The following is a 16571-nucleotide window of genomic DNA, read 5'->3' as shown; positions in this document are numbered from 1 at the left end:
GAGATGGCCTTGACTCTTAGCAACTCTTATCGTATTGCATGTTTTCATGGGTTGGGAAGAGAGATGAGTGACAGCTGTGGAGCCATCTGCTTTTCCCAGCAACACCGGAAAGAAAGTCTCGTGCTTGGGGAAGTAGCTGGATTTCATCAGGGACAGTGGCAGTACTTGTTTGGCACCGAACCTGGAGCACTGGCCATAGAAGCAAGCAAGCTTCTCGGAGTCCAAGTACTGCTTGTGACACCGGCAGACTGAGATTTTGAGTTAATAGGGAAGGAACTGCTGCCTCGGGAGGGCCGCTGCACCAACCCAGAGGGGTGGGGAAGACTTGCTTGACAGTAGCTGTCTGGGCCAACAGAAGGGGTTCCTTAGCTTAACACCTCGGAAGACAAGGTTCCTGTTGGCCAACGGCTGATACCACAGTCCTTGCAAGGACATGATCAGCTTGCAATGGCACCCAAGTCCAGCTGCTAGACTTCTCTAAATTATTTAGTAGCCGTGCCTATAAGTTAGAGATGAATTGAAGGCCTTTGGGCCAAGCACAGATGTACTCATTAACGAATTTTAAGCATTCCACTGGAAAATGAAGGTTTCCACGAGGAGCTTCTGCCATGTTTGCTCACCCCTGTGCATGGAGGAATTACCAAGGCCGCAGCACTCATGTATTGCTGCCTCGGGTCCTCTTAACCCGAAGCTGAGACAAGCTTTGTTAGGACAAGGAAACTGTCAGCCACTTAATTCTGCTTACCACTTCCTTCCTTCTGTCGTAACCACTAGATCCAATTCCCACTTCGTCCAAGGTGAACCTACCCCTGTCATTGCTTGAGTTTGTTCTAGGTATCTCAGATTTTCATAGGACTGTTGGAATTGAAAAATGAGTTATCTACTGGGGCTCTCTGGATCAGGAACTCTCCAAGGCATCAGGCTTACTCTGGGCAGTCCAATAAGCTAGTCTTCTGACCCAAACACACACCAGTACAAAGACACCCAAGAGGAACTGTGGTTTGTGCACCTTCCCAGGCACCTTGGGATGAGTACACTTGGCACACAGAGCCTTAAGACATTGATGGCATTGACATGCCCCCAGCCGTGGGCATCTCTTTCATGTATGCTCCCATACATGCACACAAATCTGGTAACAGACAAGAACTTTTGCTCATATTTTTTTAATGTATCACAATGAGCAGGAAACATACTTGATGAAATATTTTCAAAGGAGTATATTCAATTACCATCTACAATCAACTTAACTATGACAACAAAGTTTTTGTGACAAATTTCTTTTCAGTTTGAGTTCCTTGTGGTTCTGTTAGTCTCCATGTATTTTGGTACAGTCCCAGATCAGCATCGTTACAGTAACAAAAAAGCTAACAAGACTACATTATAGAAAAACACCAAGAACATCATTTTTGGTTTCACTTGCTCTATTTTTTTTTTGTTTTTGTTTTTTTTTTTGTTTGTTTTTTTGTGTTTTTTTTGTTGTTGTCTTTTTGTACATTGCAAAGGCTGTTCATATACCTCTTTACCTCAGGGTCACGTTCATGTCTGCTTTCTTTCCTACCCAAACTTGCCCCCCTCCCCCCCCTGAAGAAAGTAAACAAACAAAACAAAAAAACTAGTCAAAGCTTTGTTTCACAGTGGGCAGTATCTCAGCGCCAACAAACAACCAACTCCATTTTATGCTTCTATTTAAAATGTTTTAATTTAATTTATTATTTAAAAAAAATATATGTCCATGAACATCAAGTGCACTGGCTTGGGTCACTGCCTCTCTCCTGCAACTTCCTGCCATGCCTGATAACTCAGGTTCCAACATGTGCCGCCCGTCTTACTTTGTTTTCAATTGTGTAAAACTTTGGCCACATTCATCTTTTTAAATAGCTTTTCATTAAAAAAACAAACAAACAAACAAAAAAACCCAACTTCCTAGATGCAGTGTGTGTGTGTGTGTGTGTGTGTGTGTGTGTGTGTGTGTGTGTGTGTGTGTTCCTTCTTAAGCTTACAGGAGGGCCAGAGGAAGGATGGACGAGATAACTTGGAGTCTGACAGGTAGCTGGGTGCTGTATGCCAAATAGTGTCTAACACCAAGCCCCATCGTGAAGGAACTGAGGGGGGGGGGGATTCCTGCCAACAACCAAAAAAAACAAAACTGAAGTGCCAATAGAAGTTAGGAACTAACTTTAAAAGTGAGTTGAGATCGTCTACTCAGCTACCCGCTCCAGCAGCAGACCGGAGTCAACTCCCCGAGTGAGAGCATCTAAACAGCTGAGCACTGTAGTGAATTTATGCTTTGTCACGCTACAGATCACAGCCGCTGCGGCCGCTAGTCCACACATCCGTGACCAGCTCTCGTCTGCCTTCTGATTTCCACTATCACTGACTGCTTTGCTATTTCTGGGTTAGGGCTGAGAATTTCTTCCTTGATGGACATGCGTATGGGTGGTGCGACTGTAGAGGAAAGCGTTCAGTACGCAACCCACTCCGGGTGGAAACCCTCACAGATCTCCTTTCAGGAACACTGGTGGGTAGAAGCATGCTTAGCCATTCTACCCAATAATCGCCTTGTTGTTGCCAAACACACCCACAGGTTGAGGCATGGCACAGTGAAACACTGACGGTGACTCGGCCTCACGGAGGGGAAGAGGGCGGGTGATAGTAGCTCCAACTAGAACCAACAGAACCACTGGGGAAAGGCTGGCAGAGTTACAAAGGAGCTGGAGGTCGGGCGTGGGGAGGGTAGAATTGCACTATTACCAAGCAATATCACTTTAAAAACAGTTTCCGAGAAGACCTAGCAGAATGGCAGGTAAAGCTAGTGTTAAAATTGTTAATTGGTATCACACAGAGAACCAAAAACAAACATTTTTCTATCGATACAGACACAGTAACATACAACAGTTAAATGGCAAAAAATATATATATATATTTCATAGAGTTACAAACAAGATAAAACAATGGAAAACAAAAACTGTACAACTTCAAAAGTGTTCATCTCAAAACACAGGGAGAAATACAACAACTCTTGTTAGAAGGAAAGAGCTATTTAAAACAGTAAGTGTTTTGCGTACTTGCTTTTGACACCTTACGCTACAACTGGATACTGATAGGAACAGTTAAGATGGTATTCTTTTAGTATTTCTACTTTTAAAAAATTAAAAAGGAATTTGCACTGTGCATCAGCCTAGTTAGAAATATGTACAACAGTTCAGGATCTACTCTTTCTTTAACCAAAAAACAAATTCATAAAAATAGTCCCGGCTAAAAAAGAAAGTGGTGGTAGGGGGGGCGGTGGGGAGAGAAAGAAAAAAAGAAAAATGAAAGATTTCAAATCTTGGAATGCTCCAGTCTTTTGCAAAGTCGATGAGTGGCTTCAGCCCTGGGGAAGAAGCCCGGAAGGTGGCCAACGGAACCTGGATTCACAGTCTTCAAAGTTCCCTTTGAAACCTAAGGAAGAGAGTGAGGGAGAAGGACTTCACACTCTGGGGGCCAGGGAGACTACGTCTGTTGGTGTTTGGCTATGAAACCGAAACAGCAAAGCATCTATTTGTCTTCAAAACTCATGTTTTAGCAGCACGGTTTTCCTTTCCAAGTTTAGACCGTTTTAAGATGACAGTGGGTTTCCGCTGCATTGTGTTGTGTTACAGGAATATGGATATTAACAGAAACACAAGTGCCTGATGCATGTGTTTTCTTTTTTGCTCTCTGTACATTGCTATCTGTTCTTTGTTGGCTGCATTCTGGATCACTCGCCGCTCAGACTGCCTAACACAAGGACAAAACTTTGAAGTGAAAAAAAAAAAAAAGTGTGTCTTTTGGTATCTGGAATTGTCATTAACAGCTGCCTCTCTTCTTGCAGAAGCAGCACAGACGACCTGGAACTCTTTTGTGTTTTTCTTTCTTTCTTTTATTAAACTAAGTCTTGTTTGTTTAAATCAGAAACAAATTCTCAAGTAACAAGAACCCTTCCCCCTTTTTCTGCATCGGCAGTGAAAGGGTGTGTCTTTGGATTTTTTTTTAAAGCATGAAATTTCTTTTTCTGAGAGAGGAAAGAAAAGACACAAACACAAAAACCAAAACCAAATCTCTAGCCAAAAACTTCTTAGAAAGAAAAGCACACAGCCCCAATTACACAAACTGAAATGAATGTTTTAGTTCAAGAAAAGAATATTTGAAGTGTCCACAGATCAAGGAGAGAGAAAGGAGGAAGAAAGGGCACAAAGAAAAGGCCAAGGAAGGGTAAATAAAAAGAGTAATGCTCAGGGCTACCAGACACAGGTAACTAGAATTAAATGCCTTTCAAAAGTCTCAACTCCCCAACCAAAAATAATCTGTGAGGACCCTGATGATCCCTAGAATCCTCCGAAATTCTTTCTTTAGGTTTATAAAATAATCCTGCAGCCACCCTCCAAGAAACGAAGGCAGCCGCCACTTTAAGTGGGAGATGAGAGGATGGGGTTGGGGGAAGAGACGACAAAGGGGAGGAGAAGCTCAGGTGAAGCAACAGATTGCAATCTATCCACTAGGGATGAACAAGACATCAAATGCGGAGCTGTCGCTGGACCACACAAAAGCTAAATGCACAAAGGGTTTAAGTCTACATACTGCTTCAGCTCGTCTCCAATGCAGCGATCTACTCAACACCAAAAATGGTCATACCTACCATAAATACAGAAAGTCAGTTTTTAAAACTCATTTTTTTAAGCTACAAGTCCTCAACACTCTTTGTGTGTGGGTTTGTTCTTTTTTTTTCTTTTTTTTTTCTGAAGGTGGGAGTGCTTAGCTTTTCCCCTTGAAAGTGGCTTCAGCAGAAAAGCCATTCTTGAAAATCCCCAGAAAGCTAAAGCAGTTCACATTGTTTTTCTTGAATACTTTCTGCCCATTTTTAAATTAACAAAACAAAACAAAACGAAAAATCTTCTCTGGAACAAAGGGGAAAAAAAACATATAAAACAATGATTCTGAAAACAGAACAAAGTGTGAGCGATTGACCTGAGAATAAAAAGACATTACATTTCTTTTCTTTTTTTTTTTTCTTTTAGCAAGCCATTGGTATCTGAATGCTAAGATAGCAAGAAATTTAAAACTGTAACAAGGTGGAGTGCTTTCCCATACAGTGCATGCCGGGCTCCTCTGTGCTATCAAGGTGGGGCAGTTCTCAAAAGGGGCAAATATACAAGGGGTTTAAGCTCCAACGACAATAGGCAGGCCCTGCGGACTTCAGTTTCCCAGACCAATAGTACCTTTAAAAGGACACAATGTAACAGGGTTAGGGTTTGTGTTTTCCTTTTTTAATATTAAAAACAAAAACAAAAACAAGGATGTAAAATCACCGGCATAGATAGGTATATGGGAAAACAACCCACGCTTTTTCTTTTTTTTTTCCTTTTTTTTTTTGTTTTTTGTTTTTTTGTTTTTTTGGTTAGAAGCTTTGGAATTGCAGTTAGTCTATTTTTGAAATTGGTTTGTTATTAATTTTTTTTATTTAAATTCATTTGTAATTGTTCATCTTCAAAGCTTACAATCTGAAGGTGTCCGTTCCTACACTGGTCAGACCACTGTCCTTGGGGCAGCTGGGGTCTTTGGGACCCTCCACCGGGCTCGCCGGTCCGTCGGACTTTTGGCTGAGATCCGTGTCAGACTCCTCCGAATAGTCGTCTGTTGGCATCGAGGGCTGAACCCCTGAGGTGCTGCATGAACTTGAGGTAACCGTTGAAGATGAGGAGAGAGGAGGAAAAGAAGGGGGCTTCGCGGCTGAAGCCCGGGAGCCCACTGGCGGCCAAGACTTCCTGGAGGCGTGGGGGGAAGCGGACGAGGACGGGGCGGCCGACGGGGGAGGGGGGCTGTCGTTTGAGTGAGCGGCAGACTGCGAGGTAGATGCGGTGCTAGGATCGGGGAAGCAGGCAGAGTGAGGTAATAAACTAGGGTGCTCTTTGGCGTTTCTTGCTGCTCTCGTGATTGTTCTGTGTTTGTGCAAGGCCGACTCGAGATGCTGACTCAGCGCTTCCTCCCCGCAGAGCGCGCTCTCGCACGCCAGGCAGTGGTATGAGCCGCCGCCGCCGCCGCCGCCGCCACCGCCACCGCTGCCGGTGGGGACATGAAGCACCATCTCTTGCAGGTTCACCACAGACTGGCCGAAGAAGCAGAGGGACTTCAGGTGGCTCCTGGCCGCCTCCTCGTCGCCGAAGCCCGCCTGGCACTTGCGGCAGACCAACTTGTACTGCACCTTTGGAACAATGAAGGGGTCACAGAGGGAGTCCGCACTTTTGCTTTCTGCTTCTGGCTCTTCGGGGGGTTTCGGCAGGAGGGGGGACACCTCACGGGGGACGTTTTTCTGCTCTTCTGGTTTGGGGGATTCTTTGGCAGGGTCTTTGTCTGGGGAAGCAGCCCCCTGGGGGACTGGGGTTTGGCTTGCTTTGGGCTGCTGCTGCTGCACTTTTTGTTGTTGTTGCTGCTGCTGCTGTTGTTGCTGCTGCTGCTGCTGTAGTTGCCGCTGCTGCTGCTGTTGCTGCTGCTGAATTGCCTCCTGCAGACTCTGCTGGTATTGCTGGTACTGCTGCAGGAGCGAGCCTGGAGACAGCCCCATGAGGGCCTGCGACAGGGCAGGGCTGTAGGGGAACAGGCCTTCCATGCCATACATGGGCTGCAGGTACCCGCTCTGCAGGGCGCCAGGGATCTGGGGGGCATAATAAGGAGAAAAGCCTGGTACGAAGTAAGGAAGGAACTGGCTCGTGAGCAGTGCTGTGGGGTCTGAAGTCAAGGCCGCCTGCAGGGCCTGCAGCTGAGCAGGGTCCACCGCGTACTCCATGGCGGGCAGTGGGGCTGAGATGGTAGCTGTCGCCGCTGTAGGGGCCTCGCCTTTCTCCTTCTTGGGGACAGGCAGGGGCTCCCCTTTCCCTTTATGTGCCTTTTCCTTCTCCTTTCCTTTCTCACCGTCCTTGTCTTTGCGTGGCTGCTGCAGGGGGAGCTGTGGCGTGGGTATCGGCTGGGCTGCTGGCGGCGGAGGAGGCTGCTGCACCTGCGGCTGCGGCTGCTGGGGTTGTGGTGGTTGCTGAGGGGCCATTGCCATGGTGGCTTGTGCTGGGGTCGGGGAGCTCAGCGAGGCTGAGGACGGTTTATTTGGTAATCCAGATGTGGGGAGGCCAGGGGAAGGAACTGTTGTGCTGGGCAGACCCATCAGGTTCGGTTTAGGAGACGTTAAAGCTAAAGGGAATGGAGACAGAAAGAGAGATCACCATCAGTAGTCCAGGGGTGGGGGTCAGAAATGCAAGGGGCTGCATCTGTGCCTGTGGCACAGTCACAGATGTTTAAACCCCAAGGGTCCTCTCAAAGCCAGGGCTGTCAACAGGTGCACCCTGCCATGTTTAGGGTTAGGTGGTCCAAGGATTTTAATCAAGACACAGACCTGGGTCAGCTTCCATACTTCTCCATTTCCACTATCAACACTCACTAGCTCACCTTTCCCTTGCCATGAACTTCCAGATCCCATTCGTTTAGTCCAGTACAAACTAGCCTGGCGGCCCCCAAACCAGCTTCTAGCAACTGGGACTCATGTAAACCGAAAGCCGTCATCAAGTGCCACAGACAGAAAGCCAAAGCAGGAATCCTAGCAGGACCCCAAGCCACATGAACAAACAACCGTTTCTGCATGTGTCCCCATCATCCTGCACCACTGCAGCTGAGTGGATGCTTTAGGAGGGCAGAGAGAAGACGGATGAGAAGGTAGAGGAAGAGCCTGGAGGAAGAGGAAGCGACTCCTTCAGAGAAAATTGCTCCAGTGCCTTGGTGCAGTGTGTCTGTGGAGTAAGACACATCATCACCTCTTGCCTCTGTGTAAACACTACACCACAGGGTGGGGCTGCAGATGCTGGGCTGGCACCCTCGGTTCCCAAGGGATCACAGCCTATCCTGCCCATTACTCGTGTTTTTTCTTACTGGTGATCATGGTCTGTAATGCTGGGATCATACAAAGTATAGTCCTATGCACCTCTGATCTTGCTCAACCCTAATCCATCACTACATACAAAAGATGTTACCCACCCCAGGGCCTATGTATGGGCTTCACAGCTATCCCCTGCATAAAGACTGGGTCCCAGAGTGATGGAACAGAGTATCGCCACAGATGGTACACCAAGCTTCGGCCATGATAAGAAGGCATGTGCTGGGCAGGGACAGAGTTCACTGGACAATGTACAATGTTGAGAAAAGGCAGGCGCTAGAGAACACAGACCTCGGAACACCTCCACCTTTACCACAGCTGAAAAACTAGACAGTGTATCACAGGACACGTTACCACTCCTCAGCATTTGACCAGGACTACCTTCTCCCAGATAGGTGAGGTAGAGGTTGCATAACACGACACTGTCTTCATGAGGAGGGAAAAAACAAGAACCGGCACAATAAAACACTCTGAAGCCCAGAGTTGGATGAAGACTGTGTTCATTTTCAACTTGAATGATACAGTGTATCAAAACCTCCAAGTTACAGAAGCGAAGAGCAAGGTTGCTCGGGCGGTTGCCAATCCCAGGAGAACCAATGCTTCCCTCAGTACAGCCACTGAGGGCAGCTCATCCAGTTTCCTCAAAGAACACCGAACACCAGGGACGGAAGGCTTGTTGGCTGAGCGGGGATTATAAAGCTCAGGGCATGGCTTTCTGTGTGCCGGTGGACAGTGGGCCTGTGCCAGGTTTGAGGTCGTCTGTGGATTTGCCCACGCCCATGGCTTCACGCTTTCAAGAGAAAGAAAGGTTCAGGTCAGAAGGACTCGTGTGTGTTCAACTGACGACTGCCCAGAGATTCCAACTTGAAGGAACACTCACTGAACCCCTGCCATGTGCCAAGCTCTGCACTGGCCGCACTTGCACACGGCTGCCATAATGCTGGCCTTCTGATGTGTAAGATCAGAACCCGGCAAGGTACTTCATCCCCCTGAAACTCAGTTACCGTGGAGTCGGGCTGACCCTGTGTGGACCGCGGCTGACCCACATCAGAGGTGTGACCTTTGGTTCCCCAGTAGATTCCTTAGAACCTCAGTCTTCTATAGCAGAAGACTGCAGGCACTCCAGGAATGCGCACGTGCAAAGAGCGACGGCCCGACAGACACAGGTCCCCTCCCTCCCGTTCCAGGTCCAGCGCTTCAACAAGCGGCAGTAGTTGAGGGGCTGGCAGCCGGGGAACACCTGGCTGCCCTGAGGATGAATAGCACAGCTCTGTATCTCCAGTCCACTCTTACGTGGTCAGAACCTGAGCAGCAGCACATCTACCTGCTGACTGACTGGAAGAGCCCAGAGGCCTGGGTGGGAGTTCTGGCTCCTACCCTAGCTTGCTGAATGGTCTTGACCTCTCTGGGCCTCAGATTTCTCACCTGTAAGACATTCTAAGTCTACTTTAAAAAATTCTTATTATCATCTGTGTGTGTGTGTGTGGGGGGGAGGGTATTCATGTGCTATCGTGGGTATGTGAAGGCCAAGGGACATCTTCTGGGCATCGGTTCCCGCTGTTGAGGCAGGGTCTCTCTTATGCCTGCCCAGCTGTATCCAGGCTAGCTAGTCCATATGCTTCTAGGTGACTCCTGTTTCCACTTCTCATCTGGAATCTTGCCAATGTATCAGCATGTTTTGTGGGTTCTGGGGATCAAAACCAAGTCATCGGGTTTGCATGGCCTGTGCTTTTTTCACCCAACAAGCCCTCTTGCTGGTCCCGATTCTCCTGTTCTCACATCCTTATAGGCTGGGACAGCTTGCTCTCCTGCCAGTGCCCTAGGCTGCAAGGATCATCCGAATGTCCGACCACTTGCCACGATTGGTCTCCTGGCTTCAGCATCAGTCTGTGCAATATATGTACGCCAACAGCCTTTGTCTTCTTTCCTTGTTCCCTTTGGTAAGCAACCGAGAGCAGGAATGCAGTGGCTTATGTTCTGTTCACCACCACCACCACCAAGTTATTTTAACTAGGACTGCTCTAGGGAGCACCTGAAGCGTCAAGCTTCGGAAAGACAAGGTGGCCTTAGGAGGGTCTGGTGTGCGTGCCTAGACCTTTGGAGAAGGGACTCGCTAGCATGTGCCTAACCCTCACAGGATGCTTAACAAGGACGGGAAGATGGGTGAAGACAGATGAGGAGAAACAAGAAAGGGATGTCTGTTGGAAGGACTGCAGGAGTCTCCATCTTTAAGAGAGTGTGGTTCCAGATGAGCAAGAGTGAGGGAGAAGGAAAGAATGGCTGAGGATCCCTAGAGTGCACATTCACCATTTCTAAGAAAGATTAAATGTTTTCATGTCCAAACTAAGAACTGCATTACCCAGTACAAGATTCCTGGTCAGTGAACTCTAACAGACAGCCTCTGTAGAAACTAGTCACTGTTCTGAAGAGAAGAAAACTGTGGAGGAAGCACCCAGCACCGAAGGGCAGCTTCCTGCTCTCGAAAGCTGGGCAGGACTGCATGCCTGAGGCCAGAGGGTTGATTTCAACTCCCTCCAGCCAGCTGCTACAGGGTACAGTACAGTCTCAGCTAGGCAATTCCGTTGTTTCCTATTTATAACAATTACGTGAGTGAGATTGTAGGACCACAAGGTTGGAAATTAGTATGCCCGATGTTTCTTAGTAACAGACACCCTGAGAGTGATGTCGGAGGAGATACTCTGAAGTGGCACTTCCATCCCAGCACAGGAGAGTCCAAGGAATCCAAGTCCCATCACATGGCTGGATGGGAACTGCCATAGGAACTGCAATCCTGTTGTTTCGGGGAGACTAAAGAGGCAAGCTTCCTACCTGCCCACCACCCAGAGCGTTTGGTCACCACACTACAAAACCGAGCGTCTCCTCGCCTCCGACAACCGTCACCTGCAGCAGGCAGGACCCACCTGTGTTGGATGGAGTAAAGCCTGGCAGAGAGGGGCTGTTGAGGCCGGGGAGCAACACAGGAGGAATGCCCTGGAGCGCTGGGTACGTGGTAGGGAGGTTGAGAGCCTGGAGCGGGGCGTTGTCAAACATCCCCTGCTGCTGAGCCGCCAGTCCAAGGACCTCATTAGCCTTTTTAATCCGGTCCAGCTCTTGCTGAGCCATCAACTGGCGTACAGTGGCTGGGTCAAAATATTCTTTCTCCTTGTCCAGCTGGCTTCCAATGGTGTCCTTAACTTTGGAGATATGCTGTTGGGAGAAGATATGGTCACGTACAGACAGCCTCGCGCTGTACTTGATGCCACACAAAGTGCACTCTGTTTTGGGTCCCTCGTAACTCGTTTGGTTTATACCAAAATGCTTGGCCATGCTTAACTTGGACTTCTTCTCTTTTGCCCGGGCGTTCTGGAACCAGACCTGGACAACTCTCTTTGGCAGTCCGATGTCATTGCCCAGGACCTCGCACTCTAGCATAGTGGGCGTCCTGTAGTCATTAAAGCACGACTTGAGGACCTTCAGTTGCAGATTGGTCATCTGAGTGCGGAAACGTTTCTGCCCGGGTCGATCCCCGCTGTCACCAGATTTGCCCGCGGAGCCGCTGGCCCCGGGACTTGGGGAGCAAGGGTCTGCCAGGCTTGAGGTTTCACTATAGTCCACTGTACCTTCATTGTCATACTCCTTGCTATAGAAGCTGGGGGCCGGGCTGACCAGGCCAGACGACAAGCGGTCTTCGTACTCGGACATTGCCATCATGGCGGCTTTGGTCAGCCCCTCGTTAGGTGCGGAAGATTTGGTTTCGGTTGCTATCCCCGACGCGCTGTCGTTGTCGGCATTGCCCTCGTCCCCCGTGGTGGTGTCGGTGATGGCGGTGTTGACGGAGGAACAGTCGTCGTTGTCCAGCTTGGTTTGGTCAAAGTTCAGGTTAACCGAGGACATGGAGGGGCTTTCAAAGTCTTCAATCCCTTCCACCTTGATGGAGGAAGGGCTGAGAAGAGTTCTAGGGGACAACTCCATGGTTTTACTCACGGGCGAGAGCGGCACGCCCTGGCCGTCACTACTGCTCGGGGGTAGGTGGGAAAAGCTAGTTCCGTCAAAAATGTCCCCCTTCATCTGGAGTCCCCCATCGCAGTCTAAGAGCATGGCAGACAGAGTCAGGTTGTAGCCAGCTCTCTTGGCTTCGTGCCAGTGCCGAGACCGGATATGAGCCTCGAGGGCAGTCTTGGCCTTGAAGAGTGCTCTGCAGAAAGGGCATCTCCTGTGGGCCTGGGCTGGGCCCACAGCCCGGAACTGGCCTTTCCTTTCCCGAGCTCGGGTGTTCTGAAACCACACCTGGACCACGCGCTTCTTCAAGCCCACCTCGTGCGCGATGTGATCCAGCATCTTCCGGGTCGGGTTGGAGTCCAGCAGGTACTTCTGGTAGAGAATTTCTAGCTGTTCTGGCGTAATAGTCGTCCTCAAACGCTTGTCTCGCTGAGGCTCCTCTCCCGTCCCGCTGTCGTTTTCCCCGGGGCTGGCGCTGGCCTTCTCCTCCAGCTTCCTCTTGAGGGTGTTCATGGTGGAGGTCGGCGTGGAAGGAGAAGTGGCTGAGCTGGCAGGGATCTGAGGTATGGCCCCCGAGAGCAGCTGGCTGGCCAGGAGCGGGTTGCTGGGGTCAAACAGCATGAAAGGCATATCCAGCGACCGGTCCAGAAACTGGGGGTGGATGAACTGGTTCTGCGCGCTCAGAAAGTGAAGCTGCTGATGCTCCTGCCAGTGCTCGAAGGACGGGAAGGCCAGCTTGCACTGGTCACACTGGTAGGGGATGAGCTGAGGAGGTAGGTTCGCCAGCTGTTGAGGAGTGGATGTGTGGAGGGGCTTGAGGGGCAGGTGGGAGAGCTGAGAAGGGCTGGGGCTTGACTGGGGGAGGGGGCACTGCGGAGGCGGGGCTTGTGGCGGAGGCTGCGGCAGGGAGGGGGCGGCCAGCTGCGGGAGCTTGGGCTGCGGAGCATTTGTCTTTTGCTCGGGCTGCTCTTGCGGCTGCACCTCCGGCTTTGGCTGTCCTGGCTTCTCTTGGGTTGGGTTTGGCTGCGCACTGGGAGGCTCGGCCTGCTTTGGCTTCTCATCGCTCGCCTCTGCTTTCGAACCGAAGGCGGCCAGGTCATCCGTCTCCGCGGTGAGCTGCAAGAACGCAGAGGGAGCCGTACTGGCTGATGGTGCTGGGGTGCTGTAAGCCTGTGAGGGCATAGGGGTGCTGCAAGAGGAGCTGGTGGGGGTGAGGATCTCCATGGCATCCATGGAGTCCTCATTTTGGCTGTCATCCTGCCCCTCTTCATCCTCATCCTTGTAGCACAGCTTCTTCTGGTGTTTGATGAGATCAAAGATGCGCTGAAACACGAGGCTACATTTTTTGCACTGGTAATTCAAGTTGCTTGTTCGAATGTATCTATCATTCGTAAGCTCGCGCCGCTCTCCATCCTTGCCCTCTCCCTGATTCTCATAATTTTTCCTGGCCTTTTGTCGGGCATTTTGAAACCACACCACTATGACACGGGTTGGAAGGTTCAATAAATTAGAAAGTTGCTCAAATTCATCGTCCTTTGGGTAAGCGTTGGCGTCGAAGAAGTCCTGAAGGACCCGGAGCTGGTAGTCGGTAAACCTCGTTCTCGAGGATCTCTTGCTGCCCCAGTACTCCTGCTTCTGGGGTTCTGGCGAGGGGGGCCGGGAGTCAATCTTGAGCTCCTCCAAACTGGTGATGGGAGGGTTGCTGAAGTTATACGGGGAGTCCTTGTTACGCTGCCGCTCCTTGAAGAGAGTGTTTCTGAACCAGTGCTTGATCACTTTCTGGGGCAAGCCGGACTTATCGGCCATCTCTTTGATCTGCTCCTCGCTGGGTGAGTTGTTAATGTCAAAGTACTGCCGGAGCACTCGGAGCTGGTCATCGGTGATCCTGGTGCGAGGCCTCTTGTTCTGCTGCTGGAGCAGGGTTGGATTGAGCTGGTGTTGGTACAGCTGGGCCAGATCGGCAGGCAGAGGCTCCACAGGGCCAAGCTGAGGGGGCAGCTGAGCTGGCAGAGTCTGCAGCGGCATGGTCTGCATCATCAGTGGCGAGAAGATGGGCAGCTCCATGGGCATGGAGAGCTGGGTGAGAGGCACGGAGGGCTGGGCCGGGGCGATGGTAGGCGACGTGATGGGTGGAGCGGATGCAGGGATGGCTGGCGTGGAAGCCGGCTGGGGGGGTGCCGCAGGAAGTGGGGGCGGAGGAGGCGGGGGTGGTGGGGGTGGCGGCTCTGGGGTCTGGGGCCTCAGCGGGTACAGTTTGTCGTAGTGCTCTCTGTACTGCTTGGCAAACCTCTCGAGCTGTTTGAAGGGGAAGTAGTTCTGGTGCACGTGTTCTTGGTGGCTCTTCAGAATCAAGATGTTGGAGAAGAGCTTGCCACAGGAGTCGCACTCAAGCTTGTCCGGGCTCTCACCCTGCTCCGTCTTTCCGTTCTTCTTCTGGACCTTCTGCTTGTTCTCGTTGTACTGAATGACCAGCTCAAAGCCAAAGTTCTCCAGCAAGGCCTTGGTAGCATTCCCTCTGGCATCCGAAGCAATGCGGGGAGGAAGCATGGAGGCCTCGGAACCACCCCCTGGTGCCAACTCTTTCTTCTCTTTGGCCTTCAAGGCATCCGGCAGTGATTCCTTTGGTCCTGTGGTACCCTCTCCCCCCTCCGGCCCCTCCCTCTCGCGCTGGCTTTCTTTCTCCTTTTCTCTGATGGCCAGTTTGTTCTTCTTTTCAGGGTGCTGGCTTGGCTGAAGGAGGGCTGAATGACTCTGGGAAAGAGAGAGTTGACTCTGCTGCTGCTGTTGCTGCTGCTGCTGCTGCTGCAGAATCTGTTGGTGGCTCTGCTGTGGGATCTGGACCTGAGCCTTCAGGTCTTCCAACAGGCCAGGGCCTGACCCTGTCAGCGTCAGAGCCCCGCTGGTCACAGGCAAGCTCACCTCAGGATTGAGCTGGAACTCTGCGCTGGGGATATAAAAAGGGAAGAGTAGGTGCTGCTGCTGTTGCAGCTGGAGCAAGGTCTCTGTGGTCATGGGGAAGTGGGGAAGGAGCGTGGGGTTGAAAAGCTGAGACTGGATCAGGGCAGCCTGCTGCTGCAACTCCTGCTGCAAGTGTGCCTGAACTTGAGCCTGGGCCTGGGCCAGCGTCTGCGCTTGTTGCTGCTGCTGCTGCTGCTGTTGCTGCTGCTGCCTGGAAGCAATCATATCTGCTAGCTTCTTCCGGTTGGCCTCCTTGGGCTCCGAAGGGGAAGTGATGTTGGCACTGATGGGATTCCCCAGAGGCGGCATCCCCACACTCTCAGTGGGCACCTGGCTCAGCAAGCTGGAGCCTGGAGCCATGCCCGCACTGCTGGGATTGGTGGTGGTGAAGGTGTTGGCCCCACTCGTGCTCACGGGACTTGGAGTGGAGGAGCTGAGGGGCATCCCGCCGCTGTTCCCCGTCCCGTTGCTGCCGCCGCCGCCGCCGCTCGCCGCTTCCAGCTTGGCTGCTCGGGCCTTGGTCTGGTGCAGCACGGACCTCATGTGGATCTCCAGCGTGGAACTCTGGCTGTACGCCACATTGCAGGTGTTACACTTGAACGGTTTGTTGTCCGGGCTGCTGGTGGGCTCTGGCTGGCCAGTTGCCGATTCCTGCAGGGCTCTCTTTAACTTGTGCAGGTGGGAGACAGAATTGTAGTGCACCAGCAGGATGTTCTTTTGGGTGAAAGACTCCTTACAGACGGTACACTTGTAAGGGCGGGAAGGATCTAGAAACTTCTCCATGGTAAAGTTGGGGCCTTTCCTGAAGGGCAGAGCTCTCTTGGGCTCCGAACCCGAATCTTCCTGTACGGACCCAGAGTCGCTGCCTGCGGGGCTCTGCTTATCCTCCAGGTCACTCTCTTCCTCCTTATCTTCTTCAACAATGATGGTGTGGTCTTCAGCCAGGGCGGGGTCGCCCATCGCCAGGAGGTCCCCGTTGGCCAGGAGCCCTCCATAAAGCTGCTGGATGTCCGCCTCGCTCAGCTCCAGGTGACTTGTCTCAAGGTGTTTCTTCAGAGCCTGGAAAGTCCGGAAGCTGCGCTGGCAGAGACAGCACATGGTGGCAGCCCTGATCACGTGGTACTGCGAGTGGAGCTGCAGCTTCTCGACGGTCTTGAAAGCCAGGCTGCACTGGCTGCAGCGGTACTTGTACACGTGGCGATCGGACACCGGCAGCTGGGGCCTCTTGGCGTGCACCTCGTTGAAGTGGGTCTGCAGGGCGGCCGAGGTCTTGAAGACCTGGTTGCACCCCTTCTTCCAGCAGAGGAAGCCCGAGTCTTCTCTCACGCCGCTGGGGTCAGCAGAAGAGGGTTTCAGATCTCCACTGGGCTCTGCGCTTGCGGACGGCGGCAAGATGTTCTTTCCCAGATCCTCTGAAGTTTCTGCAAAAAAACAAAGAAGGCTTTGTTCCCAGTGTGGCACTCAGAGCCATTCATCTAGCCAGGCTTTACGAACACAGGAAACACCTGACCAAGCGCCAGCGTCTTTCCACAGGGCCCGATTCTAGAACGCATGCGCAGTACACAGGTGCGCACTAACAGAGGTGAATAGAGGGATGTAAACAGGTCCAATTCAGAACATGCCCGTGTCATATCACAGACCTAACAGTCTTCTAAATAGTATTTAATTAACTCAGACGCGT

General features: G+C 51.3%; 1 protein-coding gene across 4 annotated transcripts in view; it reads right to left on the bottom strand.

Annotated features, from left to right (window-relative positions):
• Positions 1-1261: 1261 nt before the first annotated feature.
• Positions 1262-16571, bottom strand: part of Zfhx3 (zinc finger homeobox 3) — a 256316-nt gene continuing 241006 nt past the window's right edge. For all 4 annotated transcript variants that reach the window (XM_076572127.1, XM_006974131.4, XM_076572129.1 and 1 more), the window contains 2 exons: positions 10855-16311; positions 1262-7197 (listed from right to left, as the gene is read on the bottom strand). In XM_076572127.1, coding sequence (XP_076428242.1) covers positions 5513-7197; positions 10855-16311 — 7142 coding nt within the window. In that variant the 3' untranslated portion in view covers positions 1262-5512. The remainder of the gene's footprint in view (positions 7198-10854; positions 16312-16571) is intronic.

Source organism: Peromyscus maniculatus, chromosome 5, assembly GCF_049852395.1.
Source record: "Peromyscus maniculatus bairdii isolate BWxNUB_F1_BW_parent chromosome 5, HU_Pman_BW_mat_3.1, whole genome shotgun sequence".
NCBI lineage: Eukaryota > Metazoa > Chordata > Mammalia > Rodentia > Cricetidae > Peromyscus > Peromyscus maniculatus.
The sequence above is the reverse complement of the archived record's forward strand: the minus strand, read 5'-3'. Positions and strand labels throughout refer to the sequence as shown.